The 20,444-nt window shown below is 42.5% G+C and overlaps 1 protein-coding gene across 1 annotated transcript in view; it reads right to left on the reverse strand.

Moving 5' to 3' along the window:
- Window positions 1–20,444, reverse strand: part of LONRF3 (LON peptidase N-terminal domain and ring finger 3) — a 67,913-nt gene that overhangs the window by 7,053 nt on the left and 40,416 nt on the right. The window contains exons 7-9 of the mRNA XM_056537839.1: window positions 17,448–17,562; window positions 11,298–11,419; window positions 8,889–9,047 (exon numbers count right to left, since the gene is read on the reverse strand). Of these exons, the coding sequence (XP_056393814.1) occupies window positions 8,889–9,047; window positions 11,298–11,419; window positions 17,448–17,562 (396 nt within the window). The remainder of the gene's footprint in view (window positions 1–8,888; window positions 9,048–11,297; window positions 11,420–17,447; window positions 17,563–20,444) is intronic.

Below are 20,444 nucleotides of genomic sequence, written 5' to 3' on the forward strand. Positions count from 1 at the left end.
GTAAAAAAAAAACTAAAAACTACCTGCGCATGCGCCGGAAGAGGCCGCAGATTCGTCGCTGAGCCATGGAAAAAACAGGAAGAAAAGATTTGCCTTGGACGTCAGAAGATAGGAAGGACAGAAGCAAGAACACACCCCCCGACATCCCACTTACCGAACACAACATGGTGGAGGCCGAGGTTACACAGCAAGCCGCTGGAAGAAAAAGGGGCCAGCTTCCGGATCCTCACAAAAGGTAAGAAAATACATATATACATAATCACAACACACATAAAAAAACACATACTTATACACACATAACACACAAACATAATAACAAAAAACAGTATAAACAAGGAAGAACCCCTTTAAAGCCCCCACACCTCCAGGTGGAGCTATATAACTGCCCCTGTACCTGTAAGCGGCCGTACGGTTTTTGGGGAACAGGGACATGGAGGTGGGAATTAGTGAAGAAAAAAAAAATACAGTTAAATACCACGAAACCGCCATTATTTGAAAAAATACTGTGATATCCATTTTTGGTCATACCGCCCAGCATTAAATGTGTATATATCTATAAGTTTTGCTCTGTGTATACATCCATGCATTGATACGTTCATAATGTTTCCGCTAATAATACATTTCATAGCGTTTTATATCACGTTCACTGCAGTAACAATGTGTATACGGTCACTGGATTCATACAGTCCCCCGCTCATAGTTTTTTTTTATTCTGTGTACATGCATAGCTTCATTCTCCGTTTCGTTCATGGCAGTATGGGTACTCGGTCATAGCATGGGTATATTTTCGTTGTATTTATAATGTGTACACAACCTGAGCACAGGCATACTTTTTGTGGTATTTTAAAGTGTACGCGGTCATAGAATTTATTTTTTGTTGTATTTACAATGTGTATATAGTCTCAGCACTTATAGTGCGTATACTTTTCATAGTATATTGTGTTTTCCTTCATTGCTTTTACTATGGCTATAGGGTTTTTTTTTTTTTGCGTATATAGTCATAGTTTTGTATTTGGTTGTAGTATTATAAGGTGTATACGTTCAGTAGCTTCATGATGTGTATACGGTCATAGTATTTGTATACATTTATAGTATATTTTTAAGGTGTGTATGTTCAGAGCATTTATAGTGTGTGTACGTTTTGAACTTTATTTGCATATATGTTGAGTTTTTAAAGTATATTCAGTCTTGACATTTATAATGGGTTATGTTCATAGTATTTGTAATGCGTATAGGTTCAGAGCATTACTGTGTACACGTTTTCATAGCATTTATTCCCCATATACATTTATAGCCTTTGCACTGTTCAGGCGTTTTCATAGCATACTGTGCTTACTTTGTTTTTGTCTGGGTTTACATTTATAGTTTCAATATACAGTAATGGCCGTAAATGTTGGCACCCCTGAAACTTTTCTAGAAAATGAAGTATTTCTCACAGAAAAGGATTGCAGTAACACATGTTTTGCTATACGCGTTTATTCCCTTTGTGTGTATTGGAACTAAACCAAAAAAGGGAGGGAAAAAAAAGCAAATTGGACATAATGTCACCAAACTCCAAAAAAGGGCTGGACAAAATTATTGACACCCTTTCAAAATTGTGGAAATGTAAGATTGTTTCAAGAATGTGATGCTCCTTTAAACTCACCTGGGGCAAGTAACAGGTGTGGGCAATATAAAAAATCACATCTGAAAGCAGGTAAAAAGGAGAAGTTCACTTAGTATTTGCATCGTGTGTCTGTGTGTGCCACACTAAACATGGACAACAGAAAGAGGAGAAGAGAACTGTCTGAGGATTTGAGAACCAAAATTGTGGAAAAATATCAACAATCTCAAGGTTACAAGTCCATCTCCAGAGTTCTAGATTTGCCTTTGTCCACATTGTGCAACATTATCAAGAAGTCTCCCTGGGCATGGAGGGAAGAGAAAAATTTATGAAAGGTGTCAACACAAGAGAGTCCGGTTGGTGGATAAGCAGCCCCAAACAAGTTCCAAAGATAGCAAAGCTGTCCTGCAGGCTCAGAGAGCATCAGTGTCAGCACAAACTATCCATCAACATTTAAATGAAATGAAATTCTATGGCAGGAGACCCAGGAGGACCCCACTGCTGACACAGAGACATAAAAAGGCAAGAGTACATTTTGTCAAAATGAACTTTAGTAAGCCAAAATCCTTCTGGGAAAATGTCTTGTGGACAGATGAGGAGCAATAGGGGTGAAAATTAGGACAAGATAACGGCGCCTTCCATAGATTCAATAAAGCTTGCCACAGTTGAGAAAAATAAAAAAAGGCAGTTTTATTGTTAAATTGCAACTTAAGAAGTTTCCCCAGGCAGGGGATTACAAAACATAAAAAGTGCCAGATTTAAATACACATACAGCTGATCGCTACCGGGTCACGGTCAGCTAGAGGTCACAATGATAAATTAGAAAATCATTAAAACATTACAAAAAATACAATTTTAAGAACTGGGGTTCAAGAATTAGTACTGCACATCAAGGCAACTAAAAAAAAATGGAAATTCATAAGACTACCGATAGCTGTTTTTAGTTTCTGCAGCACTGGAGACCCCTCGGTCGGAACCCACTGCGTTCAGTGACGTATGTCCTCTCCGAGTAGTTGAATAGATTGTTTCTCTAAGATGTCATATTCAGCTATCTATCGGCTAGATGTGGACAGATGAGACCAAAATAGAGATTTTTGGTGAAGCACATCATTCTACTGTTTACCGAAAACGGAATGAGGCCTACAAAGAAAAGAACACAGTACCTACAGTGAAATATGGTGGAGGTTCAATTATGATTTGGGGTTGTTTTGCTGCCTCTGGCACTGGGTGCCTTTAACGTGTGCAAGGCATCATGAAATCTGAGGATTATCAACGGATTTTGGGTCGCACTCTACAGCCCAGTGTCAGAAAGCTTGGTTTGCGTCCAAGATCTTGGGTCTTCCAGCAGGACAATGACCCCAAACATATGTCAAAAAGCACCCAGAAATGGATGGCAACAAAGCACTGGAGAGTTCTGAAGTGGCCAGCAATGAGTCCAGATCTAAATCCCATTGAACACCTGTGAAGAGATCTTAAAATTGCTGTTGGGAAAATGCGCCCTTCCAATAAGAGACCTGGAGCAGTTTGCAAAGGAAGAGTGGTCCAACATTCCGTCTGAGAGGTGTAAGAAGCTTATTGATGGTTATAGGAAATGACTGATTTCAGCAACTTTTTCTAGAGGGTGTGCAACCAAATATTAAGTTAAGGGTGCCAATAATTTTGTCCAGCCCATTTTTGTGTGACATTATGTCCAATTTACGTTTTTTCCAATACACACAGAGAATAAACATGTATAGCAAAACATGTGTTGCTGCAATCTTTTTCTGTGAGAAATACTTCATTTTCTAGAAAAATTTCAGAGGTGACAACATTAACGGTCATGATTGTATACATTTCATAATTTTTAATTCATACACTGCGTTTATTCTGTATGTGCAGTTATAGCATTCATACAGTGTTTACGGTTATATGCTTCAAGCATTTGTTCTGTGTTTTTTCTTTACCGTGCTGTTCATTTTTTTCTTGGTGTTGTGTAAGTGCTTGTGGGTGGTAATTTTTGTACTACGCTTACATTCATGGTGCATTTACTTGCGTTTTGTAGTATACAGGGTGGGCCATTTATATGGATACACCTTAATAAAATGGGAATGGTTGGTGATATTAACTTCCTGTTTGTGGCACATTAGTATATGTGAGGGGGGAACTTTTCAAGATGGGTGGTGCCCATGGCAGCCATTTTGAAGTCGGCCATTTTGAATCCAACTATTGTTTTTTCAATAGGAAGAGGGTCATGTGACAACAAACTTATTGGGAATTTCACAAGAAAAACAATGATGTACTTGGTTTTAATGTAACTTTATTCTTTCATGAGTTATTTACAAGTTTCTGACCACTAATAAAATGTGTTCAATGTGCTGCCCATTGTGTTGGATTGTCAATGCAACCCTCTTCTCCCACTCTTCACACACTGCAGCAACACCACAGGAGAAATGCTAGCACAGGCTTCCAGTATCCGTAGTTTCAGGTGCTGCACATCTCGTATCTTCACAGCATAGACAATTGCCTTCAGATGACCCCAAAGATAAAAGTCTAAGGGGGTCAGATCAGGAGACCTTGGGGGCCATTCAACTGGCCCATGACGACCAATCCACTTTCCAGGAAACTGTTCATCTAGGAATGCTCGGACCTGACACCCATAATGTGGTGCACCATCTTGCTGGAAAAACTCATATATGGGAGATGTATTCCTGTCATGCCTGCCATGTTTGCAAGGGGATGTACTATGCTGTTTTACTGTTACTGACACGTCTTCAGAACAACCATATTAAGACGTACAGGTGGTTGTATACCCATCATACCAGCCATGTCTTTAGGGGGGATGCACTACTCCAATTATTGTTTGCTGACACGTTTCAAAGAAATAACCTTGTGATACATAGGCGGTGTATACCAGTCATACCTGCCACGTCTGTGGGAGGGGTGTGTGCAGAGAAATAACCTAGGTAGTTGTATACCCTGCCACCTGCACTGTAGTTGTTGTTACTGGCACGCTTTTCCAGCAATAACATTGACACATAGGTAGTTATATACCCATCACACCTGCCATGTCTGCAGGGGGATGCACTATTACAGTTATTGTTTGCTGACATGTATTTCAGGACAATGTCCTCATGACACATAGGCAGAGGACAATGTCCTCATGAAACATAGGTGGTGTAAAGGCGGTGTATAAGGTTGGGTTTCAGGTAACAGGAATGTTTCACACGCAAACTGTCCACACTGGGATCAGTCTCAGGCTCAGACAAAGTTTTCTCCTAACAGAATGGCTCTGAGTAAGATGAAATTGCTTTGCTATGTAAAACTTTTAAATTTCAGGTCGGTGTGTCTGATATTTACTCTGGAGCATCGTCAGATCAGCATCATTTCTGCGCTTATAGTCGTTGAGGGATATATATTTATAGATCTATATACATTTTTGCTGCTTGTTTTTCTTAGTTTAGTTCTGCAAAATCATTAGTGATATCCACAGGTTGAATGGCATCTGCACAGACCGTACTTTCAGGCTGGTGTCTTAGCTATGCTATATTTACTTAGAGGCTGGTTGATGATATTCACTGGATCATAGGTTTTCCTTTTTAGGTCCTTATGCAATTTCCCTAGTATTTGTATATTTTTTGCCCTTTATTGCAAAATACAGATGATGTTATGCCTGTGTCTGACAGATATTCGGTTCCTCTACTGAGCTTGCCAGTGGTAAGTTTGTCCAATTATGTTGATACGTCTGTTAGGAGGTCATTCGTGATCCGGTCCCAGTGGCAGGTTTTCTATGAATAGGTGCGGCATCTTCAGCTCCATAATGCCAGGTGTCTGCTCAGGTAGTCAGAGTGCAAGTTTATCATTCTTGTCTTGCTAGTTACAGTCTACAGAAGGACACGTTTGATGCTTTCAGTCTTTTGTTTGATATGGTGATTTGTTCATCAACTTTGTTTCCCTTCCTACTTTGTTTGCATTTTTTGCCCTCTATAGGCGTCAGACACGGTTTATGGCACACTTCACCCGCTATGGTAAGATCAACTATCAGTGAGTCATACAGGTACATATGCAATGTTTGCTTATGGCACATTTCAACTGCTATGTAAGGTTGGTTTGTCAATAATACTGATGCATAGCAATGCTTGTAGCCCCAAGCCCAAATTATAATCTTCAAATAACCCTTAAACTAAGAGTCAAACACCAGTTTACTAGATGTAACTGTTTGAAAGGGACAGTTTAGCTTAAAAAATACATTACTCACTGATCTTACATTCCTGCCATTTTGACAGGTTTCCCTTTTCTACTGTCTTTATACAAAGGAAATGCCCACGTAGTCAATCACTGGAGGTGCAGACTAGCAGGGACCCAGTAAGTATTAAAACAGCAGGAGAAGAAGATCAGTGAGATTTATTAATTAATTAATTTATTTTTAAGCCAATCTCCCCCTTTTTTTTTAAATAAATAAATATTTATTCCACCGGGTTAACTCTTTATAATACGGTGTTTTCTGATGCTGCAGTAAGGGCTGTGATTTACAGGAGTGTGCCGGAGTCGAGCTCAGGCGGCAAAATGTCATGAGATGTATGTGATCTTAAACCATCCTTCAAGTTTAGGGAATAAAGGGGTAGTAGTACCAACACATTCCTTTTCTGTTGATTCCCCATGTTTCAATTATTTGGCTGCATGAGCCGCACAGTGTTTTTATTTATACACCATTTTATTATTTTGTGTAGTAATCGCAAGAGCCCTGCGACATCCACCCTACTGTGTGTTTTAACTAATTTAACTAGTAACATTTTTAGTCCTTAAATGTGAACAGTCCATATTTCATTATTTATTTCATCATCATTTTATTGGTCCTGACATACCACCTGCTTTTTTCATTTTATTTTACTCTCTCTTTTAATCTTTTTTTCTCTGCTTCTTTCTTTTTTCTTTCCCCCTTTTTTTTTTCTTTCTGCTTCTTGCCGTTCCACCTCTGATACACTACATCTGTATCCTTTTTGCATACTGAGATATCCCATAGAGTTCAGATATCCCATAGAGTTCAGTACATAGAGGAATGTACCTTTCACATTGTACATACTATAGCTACCAGCACCTTGGCTATTCTGTGCTATACAGTTAACCTCGGTTCTCTACCATAGTCTTACTTGTTGAGCTGCACATTTGTTGTTTGCTCTCCGGACTGCGCTGACATCCCATCTTACGACACCTGTTCCATTTCCTGCATGCTGCCTCGGAGCTCCTGACTGGTACTGCCAGGAGAAGGCACAGAGCTCAGCACACAGACATTGAGGGCCATGTTTCTGTGCTAAGCAGCTGGGGAGACCATAACTCATTTGATCCCTCCACCACAACAGCACAGAGAGGGTACTAGGCCTGTGCTCCAGTAACTCCTTTCACTGCTCTCCTCGCTGGTGACATGCTCCAGCTATTCCTGAGTGACAGAGTTCCCTCCTATAACCTACTGTGTCACTGCTTGCATGCTCCTCAGCCATAGGCCTCTTGGGAAGACCTTCGCCTGCCTTACAGCACCTGGACCAGGTAAAGGGCCAAACTGTTTTCTTCTTTATTTGGACAGCCTGTACTCCATTATTTGTCCTGCACTGCCATCTAGTGAGTGGCTGTTGGCTTGAATCTGCCTGCTCATCTACAGTAATATTCTCCCTCACTCTCTGTAGAAGTTTTCTGCTGGACTCTGGACTATTGTGGAGTTTGACACCAAGCTCGTTTTCTGTCCATTATTGAAGCTACCCTCAAGCTACATACTGCATGTACCGCTACACCAGGGATGACAGGACAACTGCACCTTGGAGGGCTTCCTCTAATATCAAGCAGTGTTTTATCACTTTCCTGCATCTTCCTTCACTGCAAGTGATGCCTATGTGAATTAGACAATTGTTTCAGTGGGGACTTTTGAACTGTAGTTGTCCATACTATACCTATTCTTGTATCCATCACTATCATGTCAAGTTTCAGCAAAAGCGACAGCTGACAAGGGGCACTATCAAGTCTCTATGAACATAGGTCTAACTTCCAACAGTCTGCTCTTCTGTTAGGAGGGCCTCTGTTGTGCTTGCACTTTATCGGCATCCCTAAAGATATTAAGGGTAAAGCACTAGTTAACTTTGTCTCCATTGAAATCACCTGGCTTTAAGGGTGGTTTCACACCCCGTTTTGTACTTGCGGTTCCCGTATACGGCTGGGAGGAGGGGGGCGGGGCTTAATCGAAGCACCCGCAGTCAGCCGTATAAGGAACCGTATTTAATGATTGTCTATGAGCCGACCGGAGTGAACCGCAGCCTCCGGTCGGCTGTGTTTTCGGCCGTATGCGGTTTCCTGACCGTAGACAAAAACGCGGTCGACCAAGGTCGCTTTTTTCCTTGTACTCAACAAATCTCCAACAAATTAAAGTGATTGGAGACCTCTGACGACTTGGGGACAATTCCCTCTAGGGTAGAGCCACACTTTTTAAAAATCGCAGAAATCCCCAAAATGCTTTATCTATTGCAATCGCTACCAGTCTCTCTCGGCCCCAGTGACAAATTGTGAATTAACTCCTTGTACCGTACCACATCAAAAAACAGAGTTATTATTGCTCATCCTCCAACAAATAAAACTTCATGGTGGCTTTAATTACCATAACACTGACGTAAACCTAAACCAGACCTTGTCCCCACTCCGCTTGTGATGCTCTTAACGCAGGTCAACCCTCTTTGCATGTCTTTGTAGAGGTCTTCAATTCACTGGACCTGTCCAAATCTTTGTTGGTCACCCTAGTGCGGAACCCCAGCTTTCAAATGGCTGTCTGGATCTGGTTTTTCGACATTGGCATGCAAAAGGTGTTTGGTAGAGAGGTCCAATGAGTGCAATGGTGTACAAAGCCCCAACAAAATATATATATATTTTTTTTAATCCATGCTCACACCTCTGCTAGCTCCAGTACCACTGCTGTTCTGCAGTCCACACTGTAAGTGCCTGATGACACCCCTGCATAGCCATCATAGGATGCTGGCCATGTGCAAAAACAAGTGCTGGTGCCCACCAAAGCCAGTGATTTGCTGCAGCATCTGATAGACCGTACGGAACATCATTGGGTCACTTCCAGTGGGGACTACAGAGTGGCGGTGGAAGCACCGAACCAGCAGCCAGCAGGGAGGGATAAGTATGGCTGCTTTTTTTGCCCTCCCCTTATTTGTCCCCTGGCGATTTTTGTAAATCCCAGCCCTGCTTAAGTAGTCAGTATAGTGAACAAAAAAGGCAGCAGAGAAATAAAACCAAAATTCATGTAAAAAACTCATTGACCTACCCTTTAACAGAGTCTCCAATACACATGCCAAACTGCTTGGTACCAGTTTCCATGCATCTTCGAATCATCAGGCGATAACAAGGTTCAAATATGTGTAGCGGGCATGGAACTGTAGGGTATGCCATTGTGCACACAAAGATCGGTACATTTGTGTTCAAGCTTAAAAAGAACAAAACAGAGACTGTTGGTGAGCGCACCATAAAATCAAATCATTGTGACAATGTTCCACTAAGATTATTCACAGTTAAGTGGGTAGAATGGCCGTACCATTTACATCAATGAAGTGGGCTCTTCTCACACAATGCCCTCTTTTGGGTAGGCATGCCAGTTATAATATATAACAGTCTGTATTTCTATGTTAGTTCACATTTAGAGCCTAATATCTGCAGTTTATGGGAGGATTCACAAACAGCACCACTGTAGTTTTGATGCAGCTTTTGAGCCACAGCCAAAAGTAGATTCAGTATGAATAGGAAATATATGAAGGAAAGTTGCTCCTTTATTCTGGATCCACTTTTGGCTTAAAGGGGTACTCCACTGGCCAGCGTTTGGAAGTAAATGTTCCGAACACTATTTTCATGCTGTGGGGGTCGACCATGCCCCTTGTGCCGTCACGACCACGCCCCCTCAATGCAAGTCTATGGGAGGGGGCGTGACGGCTGTCATGCCCCCTCCCATAGACTTGCATTGGGGGGGGGGGCGTGGTCGTGACGGCACGAGGGGCATGGTCGATCCCCACAGCATGAAAACAGTGTTCGGAACATTTACTTCCAAACGCTGGCCAGTGGAGTACCCCTTTAAGCCAAAAAAATATATAAAAATTTAGTTTAAAAAAAAATAAAATAAAAATAGTGTTTACAATGTAGTTTTATGCCATGAAAGGATTGAGACAACTGAACCTTTTGATGGCTGCTATATCACAGTTGATTTGAGTTGAACACAAAATATAAACTCACAATAATGTACATAAAAAGTGGACCTGTGGTCAGAATGAAAAACATTTTTGTATCACCTTGTTGCCTCTGGTGCCCTAAGGATAAGTTTCCACTTGTTTTTTGGAATACTACCACTGCAGTTTTTGAGCTAAAGCCATGTTGTGTATTCAAAAGGAATAGGACATATATAGGAAGAACTTACACTTCTCCTCCCTTATGGATCCACTTCTGACTGAAGTTGCAGTTTTCCAAAAACTGACAGAGAAAAAAAACAAGTGGAAACTTAGCCTTATACCAAAGCTTTTTATCTTGTTGCTACGCCCCCTGGTTCCCAAGATATAGGGGCTTTACTATTTTGTTGACTGTCTGCACTTTACCCGAGTAGTCAAATGGGTGGGAGCCTGAGAGGCATGAATTGGGCTGGGAGAATGTGAATATAAGGCTGAGGGGGCGGCAAACTGACTTCACAAGCAGCTGCAATTGTTCTTTTGTTCTGCTGTTCAGTGAACTGTGCCCACCAAGTGTGAGAGAAGCCAACAAGCTGTCTACCTATAGAGCCTGTAACCATTACCCTTTCATACCACTTAAAGTGACAGTAATCGCTCCTTGTCAGTTTATTTTTTAAATAGATTTTGAAGTGGAATCTGTATAAAAACCAAAGTGAGTTCCTCATTACATTGGTTTCAATGTGAACACGCTATAGTTCATACAGCAAAGATAAAATCCATTTTATGGAACCAATAAAAGAGATATATGAGAAGGGTCTTTGACATTCCACATTCGGTAGCCTGCAACATCCCAGCAGAGTACACTGCGTTCCTAATATGTGCAGACACTGGACATCCATGATATGTTCGGAAATTGCATCTCAGCAGTCTGCCAAATTGTGAATACACACTATAATAAAATAAATAAACTATTTACAAAAGGGGTACCCCGGTGGATTATTTTTTTTTTAAATCAACTGGTGCCAGAAAGTAAAACAGATTTGTAAATTACTTCTATTTAAAAATCTTAATCCTTCCAGTACTTAGCTGCTGTATGCTCCACAGGAATTTATTTTCTGTCTGACCACAGTGCTCTCTGCTGACGTCTCTGTCCGTGTCAGGAACTGTCCAGAGCAGGAGCAAACCCCCATAGCAAACCTCTCCTGCCCAGGATAGTTCCTGACATGGACCGAGGTGTCAGCAGAGAGCACTGTGTTCAGATAGAAAAGAAATTCAAAAAGAAAAGCACTTCCTGTGGAGCACACAGCAGCTGATAAGTACTGGGAGGATTACATTTTTTAAATAGAAGTTATTGACAAATCTGTTTTACTTTTTGGCACGAGTTGATTTAAAAAAAAAAAAAAAGTTTTCCACCGCAGTACCCCTTTAATCGCTTTGTAAAATGTTCAAAGGTGCACATGTTTAATTTCAAACCAGTTATGACCTGTTTTAATGGATATATAGCTTTCTTTTTTTTATTGACTTACTTAGAAAGTTCTGCTATTTCCTCTTCATAGACCATCTTCCTCTCTTTGAGTTCCTCAGGAAAGTATTTGGCGATGAGCTCTTCCGTCAGGTCTGTTTTACAAAAATTTCTCATGGCCAGGTACTGAAAATGAACATATAAAATATCCAAATAAATAGAAACTATTTGCAACCTGTAGAAGTAGTGTAGATTGAAGATACATGAGAAGCATTTTAGTAAATTTGGATTTTGTTGAGTAGAACTTCATTCAGTCTGACTCTCATCAGCTTATAAAACTGGCTGGTCTGGAACACAGCAACAATTGTACAAAACCTTTGGATAGGGGATAAGATGTCTGATCTTGGGTGCAGCGCCGGAGGCTCGTGACATCATGGCCACGCCCCCTCAATGCAAGTCTATGGGAGGGGGCATCACGGCCGTGAAGCCCCCTCCCATAGACTTGCATTGAGGGGGTATGGTCGTGACGTCACTAGCGGGTCGTGATCGTGACATCACAAGTGGGGCGTGACCGTGACATCACAAGCCTATGGCGCCGCATCGCCAGTCATCCAGCAAGGAGCGAAGTTCGCTCCGTGCACAGGATTTCTGGGATGCCGCACCGGATGTCTGGGGTGCCGTCACTGGGGACCCACAAGATCAGACATGCTATGCCCTATGCTTTGGATAGGGGATAACATGTCTAGGGGCGGAGTAGCCCTTTAAAATCACACTACAGCCTACTAGGGCTGTAAAGATAACAAAGAACACTGTACTCGCCCAGTCCAGCACCAGTGAATTGGCTGAAGTGAGTTCAGTATACCATCAGCAGAGCAGGGAGAGCACATCATCAGGGTAGGTTAACAGAGGCACCAGGGAGGACCAGAATGCTGATAGTGGACCAGGCGAAGTGAGTATGGTGAAGTTTGTTATTTTTCATCCCTAGCAGGCTGCAGTGTGTTTATCTTTAATCAAATCAAAATACCCCTTTAAAGATGACTGGTCAGTCCTACTGACTGTTTTAGTAAGTACTTGTAGTCCCTATGAAATAACAAATCCAGAGTATCTGCATGGTGTTGTTCCTCCTAGAAATCTAAAAATACACAGACAATTGGGTATTACCATTCAAACTTATCAAAGGGCACAGGCTAGCACTGTCAGCACTGATTGGATGTCACCATGTGTATGGACTCACCTCCCACTGGTAACACCCATTTATTAATGTATTTATAGATTTCTAGAAAAAGTGCAGAGTTCTAAGAAAATATGCTTCCAACCCTTTATTCCATGAGCTATATTATAATATATATATATATATATATATATATATATATATATATTATATATATATATATATATATATATATATAAATTAGTAGAAGTCCGCAGCACACAATCCGAATAAGTGAAAAAAGTGAAGTTTTATTCCATAAACAGGTGAAAGTTACAGCGACGTTTCAACCAGCTCTCCTGGTCTTTCTCAAGCATGCTTGAGAAAGACCAGGAGAGCTGGTTGAAACGTCGCTGTAACTTTCACCTGTTTATGGAATAAAACTTCACTTTTTTCACTTATTCGGATTGTGTGCTGCGGACTTCTACTAATTTGTATTACATATAGGACCATTGACCAGGGTCCGGCTCTGCATGCACCGCTATTTCTTCTTTTTTTGGGGTGCTGTTTCCCTTGGATTACTGCTATATATATATATATATATATATATATATATATATATATATTACACTTGGACATGTCAGAAATGGTGGGAGGTCATCTTTAAAGCTCAGAAGCACTGGAGTAACACCATCTTCCTTTTGGGAATATGTGTAGTTTCACTAATGAACAGTACAACTCCATAGTTATTCAGTGCTCCATTTTTTGTCTGGATGTTGGGTTAACAAAAATTCACAATTGTTTAAGTGAAATAAAAACCTAAATGCAATGCGGACTTATGAACCTTAATGAGCCTACACAGCTGAGCCCTCCTGGTGCTCCTGATTGGTTGACAGGATTAACTAAGAGGTATACAGCTATATTAGCATATGGGTACACTTTATGTTTGCACCTTTATTTGCATTTTGGCTGAATCAAACATGTGCATGCAGCATGTATTTTCTCTTTAAACCAAAGTCAAAATGCATGGCCATTTTAAACAGCATATATAGGTGTTTTTTCCCCAAAGTTCTTTTTTTCCAATGCAGACCAAAGCATTACACACTAAATATAATAAGACATAATCCATAGTAGAAAATGGAAGAACGGAGCACTCACCAGGTCTTTGAATAACAGCAAGCTTCTTTATTTCAGGTTAGCTTGACAGCGTTCCGACATGTGTGGGAGAGCGGACGGAAGCAGAGGGGTGGGGGAGAGGGTGTCTGCCCACCCCTCTGCTTCTATCTGCTCTCCCACACATGTCAGAATGCTATCAAGCTAACATGAAATAAAGAAGCTTGCTGTTATTCAAAGACCTGGTGAGTGCTCCATTCTTCAATTTTCTAGTATGGATTATGTCTTGGACTGTCATATGTGAGCACCGGGAAGGTCACCTGACTAGAGGAGCATAGCGGGACAGTGAATAGTGAAGTAGCAGTGCCGGGTTACATCTGTTGTGGATTGTCTAAATATAATAAGCATGCTACTTTTGACATCTGTAAGAATTACACATGTAAATTCAATGTGCACTATAGAGCTTTCACATTTTGCTGTAATCCAGTGGTGATGCATAAGAGACATAAAACACATTTGCTTTGAAGTGCAATATGACTCATAGTTCAAGGGAAGTCAGACTATGATGCCTAATCCAGCCCCCCTTCATGTACTATAGACATTCAAAGATTAGTTGGCGACAGGTTCTCCCACTTTTATGTGCACTGCCCTATTTATAAAACATGAAGTGTAGTTTCCTCTACCAACTGAGGAGTAGAAAGATGCTGTTTTTCTGGCGCTCTTCAATAAGGTCACTGGAGGCGGAGCGTTGCTGGGACACACTCGCTGGAGGCGGAGGGCTGCCGGGACACACCCGCTGGAGGTGGAGCGCTGCCCGGACACACCCGCTGGAGGCGGAGCGCCACCCTGGGCATCTGGCTGGATCGAGGCAGAATCTCCAGTGGGAGGGTGTGGCTTTTGGCGGCGGTTGTTCTCATTTATGTGCCCGGGCAGCGCTCGGCGCCTCAGCGCCAGAAGAGCAGCGTCTTTCTACTCCTCAGTTGGTAAAGGAAACTACACTTCAGTTTGCACTGTATCTGCTACAAAAGACCACGGCTATCTGCTCGGCAGCACTCCATATTAGTGGGTCACTAATAGTGACAGAAGGCATCCTACGGTGTTGCGCTCGGAGTGCAACACGATAAGCTGAGCATGCTTTAATCTTTTGTGTTCACAGATTATATTGTGGATAATTGGACATAATTGCATTCAGTTTTTTTCTTTCTTTCTTCGGTATTTATAAAAACATGGCTGGACCACTGTACCAATAAAGCACTTTCTGCCTTTTTTTCTCAACCCCATTCATCATAGACTGTAAACTCTTGCGAGCAGGGCCCTCACTCCTCCTGTTTGAAATTTTAGTTGTAATATTGTAGTGTCTGATACTTATCTTTATTTGTACCCTCAAAATTGCAAAGGCCTGCTGAATCTGTTGGCCATTTATAAATAAAATATTTTTATTATTATTAGAGATGAGCGAACTTACAGTAAATTCGATTCGTCACGAACTTCTCGGCTCGGCGGTTGCTGGCTTTTCCTGCATAAATTAGTTCAGCTTTCCGGTGCTCCCGTGGGCTGGAAAAGGTGGACACAGTCCTAGGAGACTCTTTCCTAGGACTGTATCCACCTTTTCCAGCCCACGGGAGCACCTGAAGGCTGAACTAATTTATGCAGGAAAAGTCAGCAACCGCCGAGCTGAGAAGTTCATGACGAATCGAATTTGCTGTAAATTCGCTCATCTCTAATTATTATTATTATTATTATTATTAAGTGGTTTAGTAATTTAAAAAAATCTATTTGCTTAAATACAGTAACACATTCTTGTAATAATTCCAATCCAGTTAAGACCTCTACTGGTTGATGTTGTAATAGCTTAATTCCAGTTTCAACAAACAGTGAACATATTATATATAGTGAACAGCTCCTATTGGATATAGGGTTGTCATTGCACCTGCTTTCCTTACTTACATCAGTCCCATACACACACACACACACACACACACACTCATGCAGTCACTATATAAGTAATAGTCATCTCCTATCTACAGTCATGGCCGTAAATGTTGGCACCCCTGAATTTTTTCAAGAAAATGAAGTATTTCTCACAGAAAAGGATTACAGTAACACGTTTTTTCCCTTTGTGTGTATTGGAACTAAACCAAAAAAGGGGGGAAAAAAAGCAAATTGGACATAATGTCACACCAAACTCCAAAAATGGGCTGAACATTCTATGCAGGGCTGCGTCTCCAGTTTTGGAAACCTCCGGGTTTACGGGACTGGGGACGTGATGTCACGCCACGTCCCCTCCATTCATGTCTATGGGAGGGGGCGTGATGGCCATCATGACCCCTCCCATAGACATGAATGGAGGGGGCGTGGCGTGACATCACGTCCCCAGTCCCGTAAACCCGGAGGTTTCCAAAACTGGAGAAGCAGCCCCGCACAGAATGCAGGTGCTGCAGGGAGATCGCGGGGGTCCCCCACGATCAGACATCTTATCCCCTATCCTTTGGATAGGGGATAAGATGGTTTTGCCCGGAATACCCCTTTAACTTAATATTTGATTGCACACCCTTTGGAAAGAAATTACTGAAATCGGTCGCTTCCTATAACCATCAATAAGCTTCTTACACCTCTCAGCCGGAATGTTGGACCACTCTTCCTTTGCAAACTGCTCCAGGTCTCTTATTGGAAGGGCGCCTTTTCCCAACAGCAACTTTGACATCTCTCCACAGCTGCTTCAGAACTCTCCAGCACTTTGTTGCCATCCATTTCTGGGTGCTTTTTGACATTTGTTTGGGGTGATTGTCCTGCTGGAAGTCGCAAATCCAGCTTTCTGACACTGGGCTGTACAGTGCGACCCAAAATCCATTGGTAATCCTCAGATTTCATGATGCCTTGCACACATTCAAGGCACCCAGTGCCAGAGGCAGCAAAACACCCCCAAAACTTAATTGAACCTCCCCAATATTTCACTGTAGGTACTGTGTTCTTTTCTGTGTAGGCCTCATTACGTTTTCGGTAAACCGTAGAATGATTTGCTTTACCAAAAAGCTCTTGGACTCATCTGTCCAAAAGACATTTTCCCAGAAGTATTTTGGCTTACTCAAGTACATTTTGGCAAACTGTAGTCTTGCTTTTATGTCTGTGTCAGCAGTGGGGTCCTCCTGGGTCTCCTGCCATAGAGTTTCATTTCATTTAAATGTCAACAGATGACACTGATGCTCCCTGAGCCTGCAGTACAGCTTGAATATCCGCGGAACTTGTTTGGGGCTGCTTATCCACCATCCGGACTATCCTGCATTGACACCTTTCACCAATTTTTCTCTTCCGTCCACACCCAGGGAGATTAGCTACAGTGCCATGGGTTGCAAACTTCTTGATAATGTTGCGCACTGTGGACACAGGCAAATCTAGATATCTGGAGATGGACTTATAGATCTCTGGAGATTTACTTGTAACCTTGAGATTGTTGATATTTTTCCCACAATTTTGGTTCTCAAGTCTTCAGACAGTTCTCTTCTCTTTTTGTAGTCCATGCTTAGTGTGGCACACACAGACACACAATTCAAAGACTAAGTGGACTTCTCTCCTTTTTGTCTGCTTTCAGGTGTGATTTTTATATTGCCCACACCTGTTATTTGCCCCAGGTGAGTTTAATTGAGCAACAAATGCTTGAAACAATCTTATTTATCCACAATTTTGAAAGGGTGCCAATAATTTTGTCCAGACCATTTTTGGAGTTTGGTGTGAGATTACGTCCAATTTGCTTTTTTTCCTCCCTTTTTTTGTTTAGTTCCAATACATACAAATGGAATAAACATTTGTACAGCAAAACATATGTTACTGCAATCCTTTTCTCTGAGAAATACTTCATTTTCTTGAAAATGTTCAGGGGTGCCAACATTTACGGCCATAACTGTATATAAGCTGTTACTTTTCAAAATGCTATAAAAGTCCAAAACAACAAACCTCACATAGGTCTTCTTTGCACAATGGACACTTGGGGTTGTGGTCAAGGCATCGCTCAAGACACTTGAGGCAATATGTGTGTCCACAGGGGGTAGTAACTGGTTCATATAGCAACCTGGAGTCAAAGGAGTAAAAAGAGAAAGCAACAATATCTTGCAACAATAGAATACATGTGTGTCATCTCTGCAGCATCATATACAGTGTCACGATCACACCCAATCGGTCCAGCTAAGACGCTAGAGAGAGTGTGATGGTGCAAGGGTTAAAGCCGCCAGACCTCTGGGTATCCACTACTAATCCCGGCAAGTCACCAAATTAACCCTTAGATAAACGTGTTTTACCAGAGCTGCCTTCAGAAAGGTGAGCTCATATATTTAGAGATCAAAGACCAGAGCTGATTAATTAAACATTTAATCTGATAAAAGGTATCACAGTGCTGACTATATAAAAATACAGAAACAAATGACATACAAAAATATATAAATGAGTTTTGCAAGACAAGTTCAGAAAACAAAAGATGAAGTTCTTACAGCATGATATCAGTCCATGAGTGAGTTCCAGCTGTTCTTAGGATGGTCTTGTCAGCTTATTGCCCAGCATTGAACACCCCCAGTCTAGCATTGTTAAAAATTATATATCTGCCTTTTTGGAGGGAAACTCCATTCCCCCCTCCCCTCTGATCCCACAGGGGGTCTTCTCTCTTCCTGACCCCTTATCTGTTTGATTATATGATGGGACCAGAGTGCATGACTTCAAAGGAGATACCAAGACAGCCAGAACTCCAATAAAATGCAATACTCAAAACACAGTCTGAATGACCTCTCACCCATGTCTAGGATGATCCATCACACACAGTTATAATAATAAACATATAGTATTTTAATAATCAGGCCTTGGGCCTGATATCTCCCCCTTAAGATGGGGACAGAGAGATCTTGCCCTCCAGGCTGATAGATCTGTCTCCCTTAACCATCTATTTCTTTTCTTGACATCACAGGCCCTGCATTCCCAGGCGAAGATGGCACTGAATGGGGCCTAGTACCTTATTAAGCTGCCTCCTCCTTTCATCTGAGAGCTGTGGATTTATCTCAACATCCGGAAGGGTTCCCTGGCTCTTAGCTTCCTCCACTTTGTCTAGTAGGGGATCACTACCCAGCCCTTCCTCTGGTGCACTACATACACCGAGTACCACCTTCTCAGGGTCATAGTATGCCATATTAAGGTGGTACTGTCTCTGCCTCTGACCTTTCTCATCAAGGGAAACTACATATGTGGTGGGTTCTAGGCACTGCAGAATGGGGAAGGGACCCTCCCAGGTAGCCTGCAACTTATTCTGCCTGATGGGGTTCAGAACCATTACCTTCTGTCCCACTTCCCTAGACCCAGTCCCTTGCATTGTGATCATACCAGTACTTCTGCCTGGACTGTGCTGCTATGAGGTTGTCATGTACCAGCCCAGTCAGTGCCTGCATCCTGTCCCTGAATCTCAGAACATACTCCACCACAGAAGTCTCAGGGGCATGTAGCCCCCCTTCCCATTCTTCCCTAACTAAATCTCGGGGTCCCCGCACTTTGTGACCATATAATAATTCAAAGGGCGAGAAACCTGTAGATTCTTGGGGTACCTCCCTGTAACCAAATAACAGATGGGGTAAATACTTTTCCCAGTCTCTGCCCTCTGATTCTACAAATGTTTTTAGCATTTGTTTCAAGGTGCCATTGTTACCGGACACGCTTTCCAACCAATGTAGAGGGTTGTGATCAGTTATGATAGTAAAATCCCTGCCATACAGGTATGGCTGTAATTTTTGCAAAGCCCAGACCACAGCTAGACATTCCTTCTCTATGACCGCATAGGCCACTCCCAAAGGTCCTGCCAGGGGGGTCTCATGGGCCAACTTCAGCAGCTCTTTCCTGTACTGCCTAGGAACCACTAACTGCCTTTCTCTCTCCTGGGCCCCTAGCATGCCTTTGGAAAGGGACTCCCAGTACAAGATATCATTTTCCCAATATACCCGATGCCCCTCTGTGTCAACATCTGTATGCTCAGCACGTTGTCTCAGCCCTTCAAGGGAAGGGTCACTGCTCAGAGCTTCCCGGAAATGCTCATTTCCCTCCCCCATCTTGGGGCATCAGGGAGCACATTTCCCCCAGATGAACTAGCATCTCCACCTTCCTCTCCCTCAGTTCCAGACATAATGTTACAGGCATCATACACAGGGCTATCACTCCTTCCCTCCTCCTCCTCAGGCTCACAGGATTGGGACATATCACTCACTGCTAGTCCCTCATCCTTAAATGTCACCAGGGGCACACCAACCCCTCCCCCTAGCCCATCTCCACTAGGTGTTGGCTTTGGCAATGCATTGTCACCACATTTTACAATACACCCAATTCCACTTTTGGAAAACATTATTGGTTCAGTCACAGGTAAACATTTATCAATCCCCTGCACCCCCTGCCAGTTACCATGTTTCACAATGTCTCCCAAAGTCTCGCACAGTACCTCAGAATGAACAGGGCTCTCTCCTAGCCCTTCAGGTGTGCAGGTAGTGTCCTCTGGAGCATAATGACAGAGCATCCGACCCAAATCACTCCCCAGCAGAACATTAACAGGGATGTCCTCAGAGACCCCCCACCTCCCGCAAACCTTTGCCTGTACCCCAATCCAGGTACACATGGGCCATGGGCACAGCAGGCCGCACACCTCCAATTCCTTTTAAGGCCATGGTTCTTCCAGGGATGATGTCCTTTGTATCCACCACTTCAGGCCCCACCAAGGTAAATGAGGCTCCAGAATCTCGTAACCCCACTGTAACCCGGTCACCCTCAGTTACACTCTGTAGGTTATCCCCTCTTTTCTCCACCGCTCCAGACACCAGAAGAACAGCTGTGTGACCTCCAGCTGCCGGTGGAGAATTCTTCTTGTTGGGGCAAGTGGCACTCAGGTGCCCAATATTGTTGCATCTGTAACATCGGCAGGTGTCCCCCTGACCC

The sequence above is a fragment of the Hyla sarda genome, chromosome 9 (genome assembly GCF_029499605.1).
Source record: "Hyla sarda isolate aHylSar1 chromosome 9, aHylSar1.hap1, whole genome shotgun sequence".
NCBI classification, from domain to species: Eukaryota; Metazoa; Chordata; class Amphibia; order Anura; family Hylidae; genus Hyla; species Hyla sarda.